The 16746-nt window shown below is 39.4% G+C and overlaps 1 protein-coding gene across 1 annotated transcript in view; it reads right to left on the bottom strand.

The window, feature by feature from the left end:
- The window catches only part of LOC104168758 (multidrug resistance-associated protein 5-like), a 32484-nt gene extending 16344 nt beyond the window's left edge, over positions 1-16140 (bottom strand). Inside the window, 14 exon segments of the mRNA XM_009709452.1 lie at positions 474-617; positions 1279-1482; positions 2039-2111; positions 2737-2861; positions 2991-3062; positions 4554-4904; positions 6686-6793; positions 7445-7593; positions 8090-8237; positions 9560-9733; positions 9846-10079; positions 14737-14884; positions 15595-15750; positions 15986-16140. Coding sequence (XP_009707754.1) covers positions 474-617; positions 1279-1482; positions 2039-2111; positions 2737-2861; positions 2991-3062; positions 4554-4904; positions 6686-6793; positions 7445-7593; positions 8090-8237; positions 9560-9733; positions 9846-10079; positions 14737-14884; positions 15595-15750; positions 15986-16062 — 2163 coding nt within the window. The 5' untranslated portion in view covers positions 16063-16140.
- Between the last annotated feature and the right edge of the window lie 606 nt (positions 16141-16746).

Here is a 16746-nt window from a genome sequence, read left to right as displayed (position 1 = left end):
ATTTCCAGTTACATTTCCAAAATACTGTCACAACTAACTTTTGACAAGTTGTGTCACTCTTGCTGTGCCTCAGTCACACCCTATGTGAAAAAGAAGTAAAAAAAACAGTAAGAATTTTTTCAGGCAAAGGTTGGTCCAGGTCTGTGCTAATTTGGAGGCAAATTAAGTAGTGAGGTGTGCAATAAAAGAAACAACAGGCTTCCTGCTCCGAGCGTCAGAGAGGATGATACATTACTTTCATGTTCAACTCATGAGCTCATTGGGAGAGTACTCTCTACGACGCATTCCCTAAGTACAAACCATGACTGCAAATACAAAGTGCTAATGAAGTACAGATTATTCTACAGGAAATCTGTTGGTCAGATCATCACATGAACATGTGAAGCCATTTTCCAGTCTTCCAATTATGTCATTTAGTTCATCTCATCAGAAAAGTCAACATTCAGAGCACCTTAAAATAAACAAACAAGTACCTCAATATGTGGTGTTTCTCCCAGCTGTAGGTTATTAAAAATAGTTGCATAGTCCCCATTTAAATTCATCAATTCCTCATGACTTCCTCGCTCAGTAATGCAGCCTTCTTTCATGAAGATCACTTCATCACAGTCAACAAGATACTGGACAAAATGGCAGTAAGAACAAGTCTCTATCATTATGTCCAATAATCAAACACACTCCCACACAATCCTTTTCAGTAATTTATAGACATTTGCACACAACACACCTCTTCCCACGTAACAGACAACTGATTTTTAAAGGTTGTGCATTGACTAGAGCACCAGGATTACTCTCACTCTACACAAAAAAAGTTTTTATGTTCTATCAAAAAAATCTGTTACGGAAGACACAATTCAGGATGCTTAAACACTGCAAATACTAAGTATTAATATTTTATACACAGAAAATGTCAAAAATAAATCTCAGAGTACATCAATTCTGGTTTACTGACACCAAATCTAAGTGTTTCCTGATGTGATGAACTAGCTTTATAGCAAGTTAGCAAAAGTGTTTTTGAACAAGGTATTTATTTCTCTGGTAAATCTTCTTTAGCCAAATGTCACCAGTCCCAATCAGACACCAAGCAGCACTGATATCAAATAAAGAATTAGATTGTACTCAGTGCATATTTGCAAACCTAGTTTGTAAATGTAAGCCATGCATCCTATAGACAGACAGGGCTGTGCTGCAACAGGTTAGGGCAGAGAAATTTCCAGTATGAAGGCAACTGACTAAACAGCATTTCAAGAAAGTCCAAGAAGGAAATATGAGTTGTAGTACCTGAAGCTGATGAGTGATGAAAAGGACAGTCTTTGATTTCAGGTGCTTCCTTATTGCACTGTTAAAAATGTGATTTCCAACATGAGCATCTAAGGCACTAAGGGGATCATCAAGGATGTAAATGCTCCTGTCACTGTACAGGGCTCGAGCAAGACTGATTCTCTGACGCTGTCCTCCACTCAGGTTAGCCCCTCGTTCACCAATCTGTACAGACACACACCCATTATTCTATTTCTACAGCATCATGCAACAGATATTCAGAGCTCAAGAGTTGACAGGAATAAAGTAGACCATAATATTTTCATTTATATATACATGCACATTCCCTGTATATTGTTTTAATACATATATATATTCTAGTTTAGGTGTACACTTTGTGCAATGTGTTACACACTCAAACTCAAGGTTAATATGCTTAAAATGTGGCAGTACTTTTTTGCTTAATTTACTTTTTCTGTTTTAACATAGCCATGCTTTTTTTTCTTAGCTATTTTAAATCAAGTTCAAATAGGTCCTGTTAAGGCAGCTAAATTTACAGCACAATAAAAAAAAACTACTGAACTGTCAACATCTGAGACAAAAACATAGCACAACTCTCAACAGGCCAGGGCCTGCACTCATAAGCTCAGCTCAAGACGTTGCATTCAACAGCTTGGCTTATATGCATACGAGACTGACTTCCTCTCACTCTAGCCTAGCCTGCCAAACCCAAACTCTTTTCTCCATCTACTAATTAGTTTACTATAAGCAAAATTTATACCTCTGTCAGGTCTCCATTTGGAAGTATGGCCAGGTCAGGCCTGAGACAGCAACCGTTCAACACCGTATTGTATCTAAAGAACAATTAGATAAACAGTAAGAACACCTTTTCCCCCCCTCAAGTATCTAGCCAGTAGAGCATTATCTCACTTTCTATGCTAATAGCAGATGTTCCAGCAGCCTAAAACAAATGATCTGCCTTAGATTCCCAGGAGGAAACTGAGGATAATAATTAATCACCTACTTCTGAAATATTGTGAAGGTAAGGAGGCGATTTCTTTCCAAGGATAGCTAGCACAGGCCACGGGAAAGGCCTCCACCAGGGGAGGGCCATGGAAGACACCAGTACATTGCAACCAGTAGTTGTCGTGTTTAAAGAGGGCAAGGTCAGGACAGCAAGAGCAAACGTCACTTCAGTGCTGCTCCACAGCAGTTGCTAAAATAGAGGTCAGACAGTACTCCAGTATGAGGTACAGCCCTCACTGCAAATGAGCAATGACAGAGGCACTGACAGACATCGGCCACAGTGACCACATGCAAGAGAGGCAGGCTCGTAAATGAGACCTAAAGGAGTCTTAAAGACAGACTCTAAAAGGATATATAGGCTTTAACTGCAGTGCACTCTGCATTAAATTTTCCCCACATTTGGGCCGAGAATGACTAAGCTTTCAGGAAAATCAGCAAACAGTTCTGACAAACCTTTCTTCATCATATTCCTTGCCAAAAAGAATATTGTCCCGAAGCGTAGCATTGAGAATCCAGGCCTGCTGGGCCACATATGCAAATGTTCCACTTACTGCAATGCTACCCTCCAACAAGGTCATCTGAAATTAAAGATAAACTGTGAAATTATGCTATTCCATGTTTAGAATAGACTTCTCTACAGAGTACAAATAAGTGAAACAGGAGATAGGAAAGAGGAGAACAGCAGTAGTCAAAACTGAATTTCTCACCTGTCCTAAAATTCCTGAGATAAGTGAAGTTTTTCCGCTCCCCACACTGCCACAAATTCCAACAAGTTTTCCCTAGACAGAAAAAAAATAAATTATGGTACTCATTTCTTACATTCTCCATCCCCTTCAGAATTTGGACTACCTTTAGTACCTCCAATCGGACAGCTGGACATCAATGACAGCTGAAAAGAGACATAACAGATAAAAAAGCAAGACAGTCAATATTTTAAGTCTCAAATAATAAAGAGTGAATACTATGCCACAGTGAACTAAACCAGAATCAACTCTACAGGTAAAAATGAATGTATTTTAGGATCAGCTTCCCTTTGACTGGGCCTGATACAGGCCCAGAGAATGCTGCACTCGGGCAAAAGCACCAAGGCCTGCCTGAACAGAATGCACCAAGATGCTTTTGAGAGTGGTAAGGAAAGATATAAAGAGGGAAAGACTGAAAGAGAACCAGCATTTAGGATATATGGATCCAGTAAAACTCCTTGCCTACAAGATGTAGTTTGCTAAGAAACACATACCAAGAAAAGGCAAGAATACAGCCACTTTGAAGCATGTCTCTGCAATAAAATGGGTGGGTTGATATCCACATTAAACAACAAATTCATCGAAACTGGTTTTGCTCCTTTTGTAAAAAAAGGTAAAGTGGACAAAAAGGGTATATAGCCACTTGTAGGAACATATTGCTGGCCTCCTCTTATTTACAATCTTCTGACAGAACACTAGCCTTTGCATTTTCAAGTAACCGTGTACTCCCTTTTCAAGGCTGTTCTTTAAACTATATGCATCCTTCTCAAAAGTTTAAAATACAGGGGTTTTATAGTTTAATACTTATACTGTCCTTCTACTCATATAGACAATTTAATCATAAATAACTTGATAAATACATGGATCCCATTACCACAACATCCAACTGCCAGACTGTAAAGCTTCTGCATATGTAGGAGATATCATGTAATTAAGTTCAATGCTTTTTCTTTGACATTTTACATGCTTTTACCCATCTTTGAAGGAGGACTCCAACTGCTTCTAAATTCTTGACCACCTCTGTATCCTTCTACTGCATAAAAACTCTCAAGGAAGAAAATTGCACATTCTTCAATGAAAAGCACTGTTATGCTCCCATTAGAATCACCTAAAATGTTCACCCAGAATATAGCTGAAACCCTGCAAAATTATCAATGGCTGCAGGAATACACCATCCACCAATACCCCATTGATACCCCTTGTTGTCCTGCCGATTCTTTAAGCTCAATGGCTGATATACAATACTGACAGCTACAAACAGCAAAACCATCAGTTAGCTGTGAAAGCTATACAACTTGCAGGTGTTTCATAGGCTGTTTGCAAAGATCTAGTTTGCTAAAATGGCACAGCTGTTTACATCAAAATCAGACCCTGCATCCTGGATACTGCAGTTGCCATGGATATTATAGGAGTGCACAAAAGCAACGTGCTCCATTTCATGCAAAAATACACCACAGCGCTCTATTCCAACGAACAGCTAAAAATAAGGCCTTTCGAAAGCTCAGATTTCCTCCTTTCTTCTCTTACCTTCTCTATCTCCAAGTCAATGTTGTAGAGAGTCCTCTGAAGCCGAAGGTTAACCAGGTGGATGATTTTGTTCTCCTCTTCAGGGCTAGGATGGTCATCATTGTCCACTAGAAGATGGCCCTTCTGCTCTGCCAGCACAGCTTGCTGTCCCTCATTCTGTAGCTTCATTTTCTCTTTCTTGCCCTTGGTGACTTTCTTGTCTTTTTTCACTTTGGGGGTCAACTTTGGTGAGCTCTGGACGCTGGCGTGGGAGAAGTCCCAAGCCAATGTAGCATTTTTCACCTCTATCGCGGTGTGAGGATTGGCTGGTTTTTTCTTTATCATATGAACCTCTTCCATTAGAAATAAACTCTGATAGGAGTTGTGAGAGAGGTGTAAAGATGAGACACCTGATCAAGACTGGGAGACAAGCCTACGGCACACTCACGCAGCAAAACACATCAGGCTATATAGTAGGAGGAAGCTGAAGAGCAAAAGGTAGCTCATTAGTGTAAACTAACTCCAGGCCTGCTAAGTGGCTGGTGCATTCCTGGATGTGGTGGAAGCACTTAGATACGCTAAGGACTTTCACAGAACTGCAATACTCTGGATGTGACATGAAAGGGGCTTATTCTTTTAACAGTGTTTGCAACTGCAGCTCTGTAACTTCCCAATTAAAAACACACGAGTAGAATACATGGGTTGGAGAGGAGAGGTCACTTTGAGGGAAAGTGACTGACACGTCTTGCACACCAACTCATTACGGAAGGAGATGGAATGACTTAACTTCGGTCTCTACCCTTCAAACTTTTCTGCTGGGAAAAAGTCATCTCACACAAATTTAGCTGACCTATCTTGGGCTGCTTGACAATAAGTAGTAAGCCATTAAGTCCACTGTATCACGTTTTCCACCTCATCCATCAGTATTTACAATCAACACAGATTAGGAAAAGATTTTTCACACAGTTTAATTACAAGATAAAATGTTTTCCACTTATATAATTTATGTTTTGAACTGAGAAGCCTTTTGCAACTGAAGACTTCTCAATTCTCAGCCTTATTTACTCTTGCAATTGCTATGCCCAAATCATACATTCATAAGCAGGCTCATACTCTTTTACAGAACCAAAAAGTCAGTTACATTTTTACTGTAATGTTAAAGTATACCCACCTTGTGTTACACTCCCTACACAGATTACACTGTTTACAGGCAAACTAGGAGATACCACAATTTCCCCTCTCTTTCTCCTCCCCCCTAAAACTCCCTTCAGTGCATTTGGATTTAAGAAAGTCTGATTTAGGGTGACTCAGAAGATGAAACAAAAATAGTCAAAAGCAATGGGATCTCAAAACCATTCTGCAGATCCCATTCTTCTCACACTCAGATTTGTTGCACGAATGCATTACACAGAGTCCATATCATCTGTCAATGCTTGTGGAATCCTATTTGGAAATTTCTGCAACGTCCAATGCTCTATTGTATCCAAGACAGAAGACAAAAACAAAGGCCTGTCCTCTGAGTTCATACTACAGTATACACAGTGTGTTCTCCTCACAGGGATTGAAGGATGAGATAGGACTGTTTGTTATATGAGTTTTAATTTTCTGCTGTAGATTCTGCTTTGTCAGATCACAACTGCATTTTATTCATATAGGCGAGTTTCAGTCACTTAATCTGGTCTGGAAATACAAAACCTGTTTTTCATAACTACAAATAAAACTCTACTGGTTTGTGCAAAGCTGCCTATGTAATACCTGACATTTCCAAAAAGAGTTTCATTAGCAAAACATCAAATTTCATTGCAGACATGTTGCACTGTCTTTTCATGCAGATCGTCTTAAAAGGGACTTTAAGAATTATTATACTGTGAACCATCTAGTCCTGTATTCTATCTCTTGCAGTGGCCAACACCAAAATCCTAAAATCATTAAATATTTTGCTTCCCACACTGGTATTATCTTAAACTTCTAACATTCCTTCACTAGATCTGTGTCTCTCACAGAATTCAATAATCTGGAGTGCTAAGTGTAAAGAAAAAGAACTCCTCAGTCATGAAAACAACATTACCTTCCAAGTGTTCCCTTAGCTTCTATTATACACATACCACACTCCACACTTACAGTTAAAACTGCAAGGCCAAATGACTGCTTACCTTAAATCTGTCAACAGAAACAGATGCCTCAGACAGAGATTTCACTGAGAAAGGTGTTACTTTTAGAGCAAAAGTCATTGAATTAAAGACAGTGACCACTGTGAATGCCTAAAAATGAGACAAGAAAGATAATCACACTTGGATGCAATATACTACCAACTCCAACCTTCTAAAAGCTGCAATGTCACAGCAGCAATTCAAAGCCACAGAAAAGGCCCACAGTCCAAGAATAACCATTTAAATATTCAACATATTCTCAAACAGCAGAAAACAGCAGATCTACCCAACTGTTTCTGCAGTGCTTTGTAACAGACCAAGACAGACATCTTCAGTGTTTGTACGTCTACTGAAAGCAGCAGCTAACAAATTCTGCATTAGCCTATTACTTGTGAAGACCCAAGTTCAAATCCTGTTTGTAAGACATTTGTGCTGTTTGCATCCCAGCATACTGTAAAGTAAAAACATCCAATAATCCCAATGCCCTATCTGAATAGCAAACAGAAGTGCTCATTTACATTCAGCTCAAAACCTGTTCTGGGGAAGGTCAGGACTGAAACAGCACTGAGAGCTTCTTGTGCAAAATATGAGACTACATCTGCTGCTGTCATAGCCATCGGATGTTCACTTCTGTGAGAAAGGCTACAGTCTGGCCACACAGCCACAGTTACAAAGCAAAGAATATGATGAAGGGAAATGGCTTAGTAGAAAAGCTATTGTAACAATATTGTAAAGAATACTTTCAACACTTCAGTAAGTTACCTGAGCTGCTGTAAGATCGTAGCCAAGGATCATATGGACAGAAAATGTCACCACGCTGGCAATGACCACAACTATTGGAGCCACACCCACAGTGATGCTCTGGAAGTAGCCTGCACGCTCTAAGATTTTACGTTCTTCCTCACGAATTTCTAGAAATATAAACAGGGGCACCACATTTGAAGTATGATTTAGGGGGTACATACACAACAGACACTACCATAGCACTATAAACACTGAGTAAGAGAGGCCTAACACTTAGCATTTATGACATTATATACCTTCTCATAAAGACCACAGTTACAGAGGAGCAAACTATAATGGTCTGTAAATCTCCGTAAGAATAGAGGTCTCTATTTAAAAATGGAGCGGCCGGCACATTTATTAAATGATAAAAATGGAATAAAATTTTAAAATTTAAACATTTGCACCAAGCCACAAACATCATCACGCTAGAAAGTGAAACTTTAGAAGCAGGTCTGTTTGTCCAACCCTTCATGCATAACAGATAGGAAGCCTGAAGGATGGAAGTGTTATTACACTGCATGTACATCAACATCTATGGTACTAAGCTAGGAGGATGCACCAGGCTACTAAGCAATGGGGCATCTGCACAAAAGGGAACGTTTACAGATTGTGTGAACTCACTTTGAACATTCTGAGAAAATGGTTTGACCCAGGCATACATTTTAATGAACTTAATGTAATTAAGAACTTCATTCATCTTTTGCACACGCTCATCTGTTGTTGATACACATTTTCTTCTGAAATAAGCTGTGAGGCGTGATACAAACATCTGAAACAAAACAACACCATGCATTAATGGCAACTCAGAGCAAGTACATTCAACTCCTCCTAATTACCAGTTTTGAATCTGAAAAAGGGATTCAGGGATGGGGCAAGGCGACTGTTGTTCGAACATAAACGTCAGGCTGGAGATAGAAGTCATTTCCTCCCACCCCATCTGCACTGAGCACTAGACTCACAATAGCAAGATTCAACAAAAATAAAGTTTGTGAAAATAAAGGTGTGCGCTTTTACTGACATTGGATAGTACCAGATTTGTTAAAGTTTCTGAAGCATAAAGAATACAAACACATTAACCTAAAAACACACCAAGTTGACCCTCATGGCAAATGAACAGTAGAACCCATTTTAGTCAACCTTTTAACCTGGTCCCAGAAGGCAAAAGAGTGAGCTGGACTTTGCACAGCCAGATCAATTTCTACCATATGCCAAGGCTATGAAGGTGTTAAAACAGTTTTAACATTTTTACTAAACCAATCTAAAAATAGTTGTTAACTTGTTTCAAAGCATCTGCTGCTCTTACATTCATCCCATTCCTGGTCTGAAATTCAAAATCAACACATTGCTTTAGGAAGATTTCAGCTCCTTGCCCTTCTTCATACTCCCGCAATCTCTTTTGGAGTCCCCATCAACAGAGAAGGACTGCTGAAAAGAACTGGAAAAGATGATCCAACTCCACTTCTCATTCTCCTCTTTAAAATGTAATTCCCATTATTTTAATCCTTCCTGTTGGTCAGGTAAATTGGACCAAAGTCAACCTCACAGTACTCAGCCTCTGTGCTTTTTAAAATTTGTATTATGAATACAGTGACAGATCTTTAACAGCCTCACAGGGCATTTTAGAGGCAAGAAAATTTTTGCTTGAACTAGCCTATTTCACAGCTCTGCAGAAGTAGAGGCAGGAGTAACTAATCAAGAACACCCTTATCCAAGATGCAGTGCTTTTCAACATCTTTTGTTGAAATCAAGAGTGACGTGCTCATGCAACGCTGAGACCCTGTACACAGGCTGCAGGCCTTGTCTTTCCAACCTCGACCACAAGCATCTGAACATTCTGCAGTTTAATTTAGCTATCCATATTTATTTCAGTCAAATCTATCAGCTTCCCTATTTCTATTTTCTAATTTTCTCTGTAATTTTGAGCTTCCCGTTTCCAAATTTCTGCTTCATACACCATCTTTAGAAACACCTTCAATAACATGCAGCACCATTAATGGGCTAAATCTAGCACATTTCAACACCTTCCATTCAGAACTATACATATGTCTGACCTCATAAAAACGAAGCAAGTCTTAACTCTTTTCAACTCACCATTGCGGGGTAGAAAAGGATGAAGACAGCAGAGCCCAAGAAACCTGTTGGACCCAGAATAATCACATTATAAACCATTCCTAAGATGGCCACAATAGGGCCCCCAGCCAACAAACTGCCAACTGCTGCAGCTTCAAACATCCTTTGGCCATCATTGGAACATACATTTATAAGCTGAAAAATACACACAACAGATTATTTAGATCTAAGGCATAGCTCGTTCTCAAAGGAATATATTGCACATGCCTTTTCACACTGCAGTTTCTAAAATGATGATGCAGCTTACCTCTCCAAGAGACTTCTCCTTGATGTTCTTCAGCTTAAGAATTTTCTTAAACGCCATTGTCAAGATAGCTCCGCGCAGTCTAACCCCCGTGCGGTAATTCAAAGCCCAGGTTAGCGCAAGGGACCAAGATCGCACTATTTCCGTCATAAAGATGCCAAAAACTAAAAACAAGCTGTACTGCAGGTTGGACTCATTCTGTTGGGTATACTCCAAAAGATGTTTCACAACGAATGCCTACAGGAAGAAATGCAAGCTTGCATGAACACCCCATCATCCCAGAGACCATGCAGCAACTTTATGTTAAGTTAGAAATAAGTAGGCTACTTTGCTTTTAAAAGAGCCGTTTGAAATAGAAAGCATCTTCTTTCTAGAAGTAAAAGGTGTCAATACAAGAAGTACTGTAACACAAAGCCCTGCTGAGAGCCAAGCACTGAGTCAAATTTAATAAGTAAAGAGAGTTTAATTTGGAACCATATTCCTCACAGCACGCTTCTAATCCTCCGAGTCTTCTAACTTAACATAAATCTGTCAGTTAGCTGAAAGCAATGCATTATCATATAGAAGAGTTTTAAAATATAGTCACTACTTATACATCTGCGCACATTAAGAAACATTCCTTTACGTGACATTAAGACCTTTTTTATTTTATCTTTGGTTTGCTTCAAACGTGCTTATTTGATAAAAAGGAACAATGTACCTACAGTTGTAGAGGGGAAGAGTGAGAAGGACATTTGCAAAACATTCCTGGAAATAAACATCAGCAGTTTAATAGTAAAGAAAAAAACAAGCAGAAAGCACAAGGTACGCAATACCACAAATCATTGGGGACAGGGGAGAAAAAAAAAAGACAAAAAATTAACCATTCAATCCCTCCCCATACCCTCTCACCCCAAAAACATAAACGCTTTACCTCATGAATCACATTTCAAACATCACCTGCAGAAAGAAGACAGCCCCCAGAACCACTGATTCCCACCTCCAGCTCTTTGTGGTCCAACGGCACAATATAACATCATACAACTCACAATCACCAGCAATATTAAATACTACTGACTGCGAAACAATAGACTTTTATTTGAAATAAAGTGCCATCTTAAATGGTAACATCTCAAAAACACTGTACAACAGGTAGAGCATTGTATAAACATACAATCTGCACATACAGGATAATTATAAAGGGCTAATATCTAACAGTCGGTCTTAGCCTCTAACAAACTAGATTTGAAACTACACACAAAATTATAAAGATACAAAAACAGAACAGTATTTGTTCATGAAGTCCAAAAGAAGTCGAACTTGCAGGTGCCAACAGAGGAGGCTTCTGAGGCTGCACAAATTCTGAAATCTGGTTTAAAAAGTATCCTACAGTAAGGCTTCACAGACAGCAAAAGATTTCCTAGAGAGCTTTTCAACAAATGATGCTTTAAGATACTGGTGCTTTTGATATTCTAGTACAGAGCAGAGAATTACCTTTGCCCACAATAAAAAGCAACAAAAAAAATCTGAGACCAAAGAAAATATTTGAGAAGCCTTTCACATCACAGTCCATTGAAGTCCTCTTGGCTAAACCAGGTTTTGCAAGTAAGAGTTCTGTATAGTTTGAAGAGAAAGGAAAAAACCAAAACCCCACTACTTCAGCAAAGGTATCGATAGCTATAGAGCCCAGCACCAAATAACAGAAAAAAATGGAGATCAAATTCATCTGTTCCGAGAAAAATAATTCTGCACATCAGAACCAAGGAAACATGCTGTAAATAATTTTGCTCTTTCTTTTTCACAGGTGCGAATTAAAGCCAGATGTCCATCAGGTTCTAGAATGGCCACTGAGAAAATTTACGTATCGATCCCTGAACAAATGTGAGGAGCTCACATTCACAGATCTATTGCATTCCAACTTTCTCCTTACTGGGATTTAGTTTTACATCGACTGTTTGGACCACAGCTGCATACAGTTGGTTTGCAGTTACTTAAGGAGATTACTGACTTCTTTTTCCAGTATTCAATCCAACATATGCAACCGAGTCACTGAGCAATTGGGGTGAAAAATCCCCCTTTTTCCTCAGGAGCTGTAACTCAGCATGGTCGCAGACTGCAAGCATTTTCTCGCACACCACAGCATTGCTGAAAGTCTCCAAGAGAGGATGTATAAAGATAGCAGATGTTTCCTGGGGTCTCATTCCTCCCAATACTTTTTAGTGCAATTTTTCAGCACTATTTTATAGATTCAGCATCTCCCGTGATGAAATAGAGACCAGCTTACATTATACCCCCTTTTTTTTTTCCGGAAGAAAGAAAAGAGGAAACAGCAGATTAAAGAATATTGAAAAGGGAGGGCAAAAGAGTCACACAGAATTAACATTTACATCTGAACACATACTATTTGAATTCAAAATAATTTAATGACAAGAATCCAGCATAAAGTTACTTACAAAACAAGAAAGTTACAGTACAAAAACTAAAACTCAAGCTAACAGGGAAAAAGGAACTCCTGTGACTATTACCGTAGTAGTTGGTACTAGCTGCTCGGCTGTCTTAAGCATTCCCATGGAATAAACATTACCTTACCTTTGCTCTTGGCGTTGGCTCTGCCCAGCAGGACTGTCTCATTCTGACGCAGAAAACAGCCATCCTGAAAATTCTGAAGAACAGCTTCTGTCACTGGTCCCACTGCAGTGCTGGCGTCCCTGCTGCAGCCAGCGTGCGACAGCACAGAGCAGGCTGCAACTGGAGCCAACTGGGAAATCGGGAAACTTACCTCCAATAGCTTACCACTCCCCCCTCCAATAACTGACCAAACTGTCAAGCTGTACTCCACTAAGATAGCAAGTTTCCCCATCTCCCAAACAGGAAGAATAGCTCTGAACAGTTGCAAACAGGTACATTGTTCAGACCTGGAGTTAAACTGATTATGCTTAGCAACCAAAAAACTTCTTCGCTCCTCAACCCAAACTTGAACGTTTTGGTAGCTGATCAAATGGTAGCAAATGTTCACTGGAGATAAATAGTATCTCACCTATACTAGTACATTCTGATGGTTATTACAAGGCAGTCTGACACATGCAGCTGCTGTCTCACCAGGTTATGGGTTTGGATACTGTGCCAGATGCAGAATTTATTGAAATAGAAAAAAAGGAAGACCCTTGAAGGATCTACCTGATATGAAAAACAACCCACACAGGAAGTCTGCAACAACTCCTTTCCAGTTATAACCATCACAATGCTCATTAACAAAGCCACAGCTGTTGGCTGACATTTCAAGGTCATAGACATTCAATTAAAATTTTTGAAGTTTAATACAGTGTTTAACTCCATTTTTATAATTTTCACCAATACATAAGGTCAAGTCAAGTGCTTTTCCTGATCTCCCTTTTCACCTTCAGGTGACCAAAAGGGTGTATCAATACAAGAAAGCACTGATGCTTCTGAGGAGACAGCATAGGCATATCTATGAGGCATGCCATCTTTAAAAACAGGGAGGAGGGATGGTAAAGACTTATTTTTCATGCCAAATGATGGAACCAAAATGGAATTGTTCCTTATTCAGAGAAATGAATAAGGTTGCCTGTAAATGGGCAAATATCTATAGATAATTTTAAATTACCCAAATGGAGCATCAGTTGCAGCGGTAGGCCCCAGCCTAGCCAAGTTGGTTTGTTTTTCTCCTTCCCCTCCCGCTTGCTCTCATTCAGCAGTTCGGCTGAGACAAATTGAGAAAATTACACTACAGAAATTAGGGGCAACCCTGCTGCAAGTTCTTTGCTAAAGATAAAAGCAGCTACTAAAGCCCTGTAGTGAAACAATGACAGAAGCTCTTCTTGGGGAAAGCTAGTGCTGTTAAAACCTCAATCATGATTTATTGTTAATTACCAAAGTATGTTCGTATATTTTATAATACAAGCTACTATAAATTATTACCAACAAAACAATACCACAATTTATTGTTATTCATATTACATGAAACAAGGCAAACTTTAAAAAGGCTTAAAAAGTAGAACGTCATTTTGATAAGACATTTAAAAGCAGGAAAACATTTTTAAAAGACATTTCACCTAACAGTGCACCCAAGTGTACTTACCCAAGACATGAACCTTCAGCTTACCAGCACACTGAAACGTGTACTACTAGCAGTAATACTGCTCCTACTCCTCAAGGGAAATGTGTAGAGAATAGATTTAGTCAAAGTTTCAACTGTAAATCTGCACAGCACGTGCAACAAACAGGTGACAAAAAATGGTGTGAATGTCAAGACCCATATGTTATCTTCATTACGACCCATAGCAACAAACAGCAGCAGCTCCTAGAGGCAACAATGTACTCTAACACTTCTGCATGAAACCTGTCTGACCATTCTCTGCAGGATCGGTAAAGACTATATTCACAGACTTCTTGAGACCTGCTCACATTGGTTTTTAAGTAGTGCTCTAATAAAATTGTTTCATTCCACTTCTTGAAGACTATGATATTAATGTCAATAATCTAAGATTAGTGTTTTATCAGACTGAATTTTATTCCAAGATAAATTTACAGAATTGCAAAAAGAAAAAGAAAATAATTAAAAGACCTGCACATAATTTTATGCAAAAAGACCACATACCAGCTAAGGAAGAATTTTAAACTACACCCACATCCAAAGGGAAAAACCAAGTGTGCATCTCCTCCAAGACACCTAAACTCCCCCTCCCTTCTCCAAGAACTCGCCTCGGTATTCAGCAACTGATCCACCAGCTGTAGGAAACCTATCTTGAATTATTGAATCACTCTGGAATTTTGCCCCAAAATTTCTAGCTAGTCAAAACATTTAAGTGATTCTGCAATGAAACCTTAAGATTTTACAGTTGGCCATGAGATGGAGCCCTCTGGGGTTGTTAAAAAAAGGATGGATATTACTTACTGGTCCACTAAAACCCGCGAGCTGTGTGATCATCAGACACACTATGGAAATGATGAGCCTGGTGCGGCAGAAAATCCACACAACCCTCCGGAGAGAAGCATCATCAGGCCCACTTTCTTGCAGTTCTTCCTGCCACAATCTCTCCAGCCTAATAAAAACAGAAGCCTCGTGTTATAAATCTTTCACCATGAGATAAGGCACAATCCCATGGCTACTTCTTTTTGAAAATTCCAAGCACTTCCTAGCTCAGAGCAACAAAAATTACCAGATATCAAGAGAAATACACGGTACGCTCTGTGAGGTAGAGAGATATATCTGCATCTTGAAATATCTACATTGTGTTACTTCTAAGGAAGAGAGGGGTGAAAAACACAGTGTCTTTTGCTTTGCCTGAAGTCTCTTTGGCAATCTTAATATACTGACTTGTCACCGTCTTTCCTTGCTGATCTGGCAAGAGAGTTGTGGAGCCAAAATCTGAGCAAAAATCTCCTTAGCCATAAAAGGTTAGCCTGATTGCAAGATCTGACCCATATTCAAATCACCTTGCTACTGTCAGTATCACTTTTCATTATTTTAGCACAAGATTTTTTCAGTGTACCCTTAAGAACTTTGTTTTAACAAAAAATAGTTTAAAGACATACAAAATCAGAAAAACAATTTCAAAACACTCCTGGAGACAGAATCCTTTAAGTTCGCTGAAACAGACAAGAGTACAGAAATGGTGCAGCAGGAAGAAGTGGTCTATGAAGGACAGAACTAAGTTCCACTATTCTGAGAAAGGCAGGGAAAAAATCATTGCCTGTGAACTAATGTATAAAAAAAAAGGAAATGAGAAAATAAGGAACAAGATGTCTCTACCTTCTACAATTGACATCTGAAGACTCATGCCTTGATAAAGACCATACATCATCCATAAACAATTCCCCTTTCTTGTACGCTCTGTGGGCCAAAGGAGTGAGCCAGGAGAAGGTCATGCAGGAGAAAAGCCCAGCATTATCAACAGGGTGCTGGTGTCTAAAAGAAAAAAATCACAAATTAAAAAGGAAACGAAACAGAATTGTAAATGCCTGAGATAAACAAAGCCTCCTCTCAATGAAAGTACTCAGAGTACCAAGTGGCCCGTGACAGTCATACTTGCTAAACAAACTCTGATGTTTTCAGTATCAGTCAGCAGATCCACAGCTGCAATCCTGCTTTGTGACTGGTTTGAAAAGCAAAGTATCAGTTCTTTTGTAGCCTAAAGACTTACTTTGAAGTAGTCCGTATGGGTTTCAGCACATTCAGGCCATGGTGGTATTTGCCCTTGTGATGCTCTTCGTCCAGCATTCTCAGCTGGGAATGCACAGAGGTGTCCAGTGGCAGGCCCTCTGCCCGAGCAGCTGCTTCCAAGGCATCCTGACATTCAATCTGCTTTTACAAGAAAGACAGCACAGTCAGAGTTCAAAACTATGTTTACAGTCCATGACTCCTGACTCCAGTAACTTTGCACCTCTTTCTTCCGTAAATTATTGCACAACAGCAATCACTATGATCCAAATGTCTTGGACCACAGACTTCAGCCTAGCAGCAAAGACATGGAAGGCACACATTCTAAACCTGCATTAGATTGCTGCATTTGTAAAACAAATTAACACCAGTACTGTGCCTGCGCATTCAAAGGATAAATGGATAGACCAGACTCATCTTATATCCTGCCACAGGAAATACAATAGAGAAAAAAAAAATCACAAAATCAAGTACCTATGACATCAATTCAGGAAATCAATGACTGGCTTACACAGTGAAATTAAGATATACATTCCTGATGAATTTACACTGCCCAAGTAGCAGAAGGCAAAGGCAGGGACTAGAGAAAGAAGAACCACCCACAGTAGGAGAAGCTCAGGCTTGAGACTATTTAAGGAACCTGAAGGTGCACAAGTCCATGGGACCTGATGAGATGCATCTGTGGGTCCTGACGAAGCTGGCAGATGAAGTGGCTAAGCCACTATCCATCATATCTGAGAAGCT

The sequence above is a fragment of the Cariama cristata genome, unplaced genomic scaffold, assembly GCF_000690535.1.
Source record: "Cariama cristata isolate BGI_N322 unplaced genomic scaffold, ASM69053v1 scaffold15591, whole genome shotgun sequence".
Lineage (NCBI taxonomy): Eukaryota > Metazoa > Chordata > Aves > Cariamiformes > Cariamidae > Cariama > Cariama cristata.
Note: the sequence above shows the minus strand (reverse complement) of the source record. Positions and strands in the feature narration are given on the sequence as shown.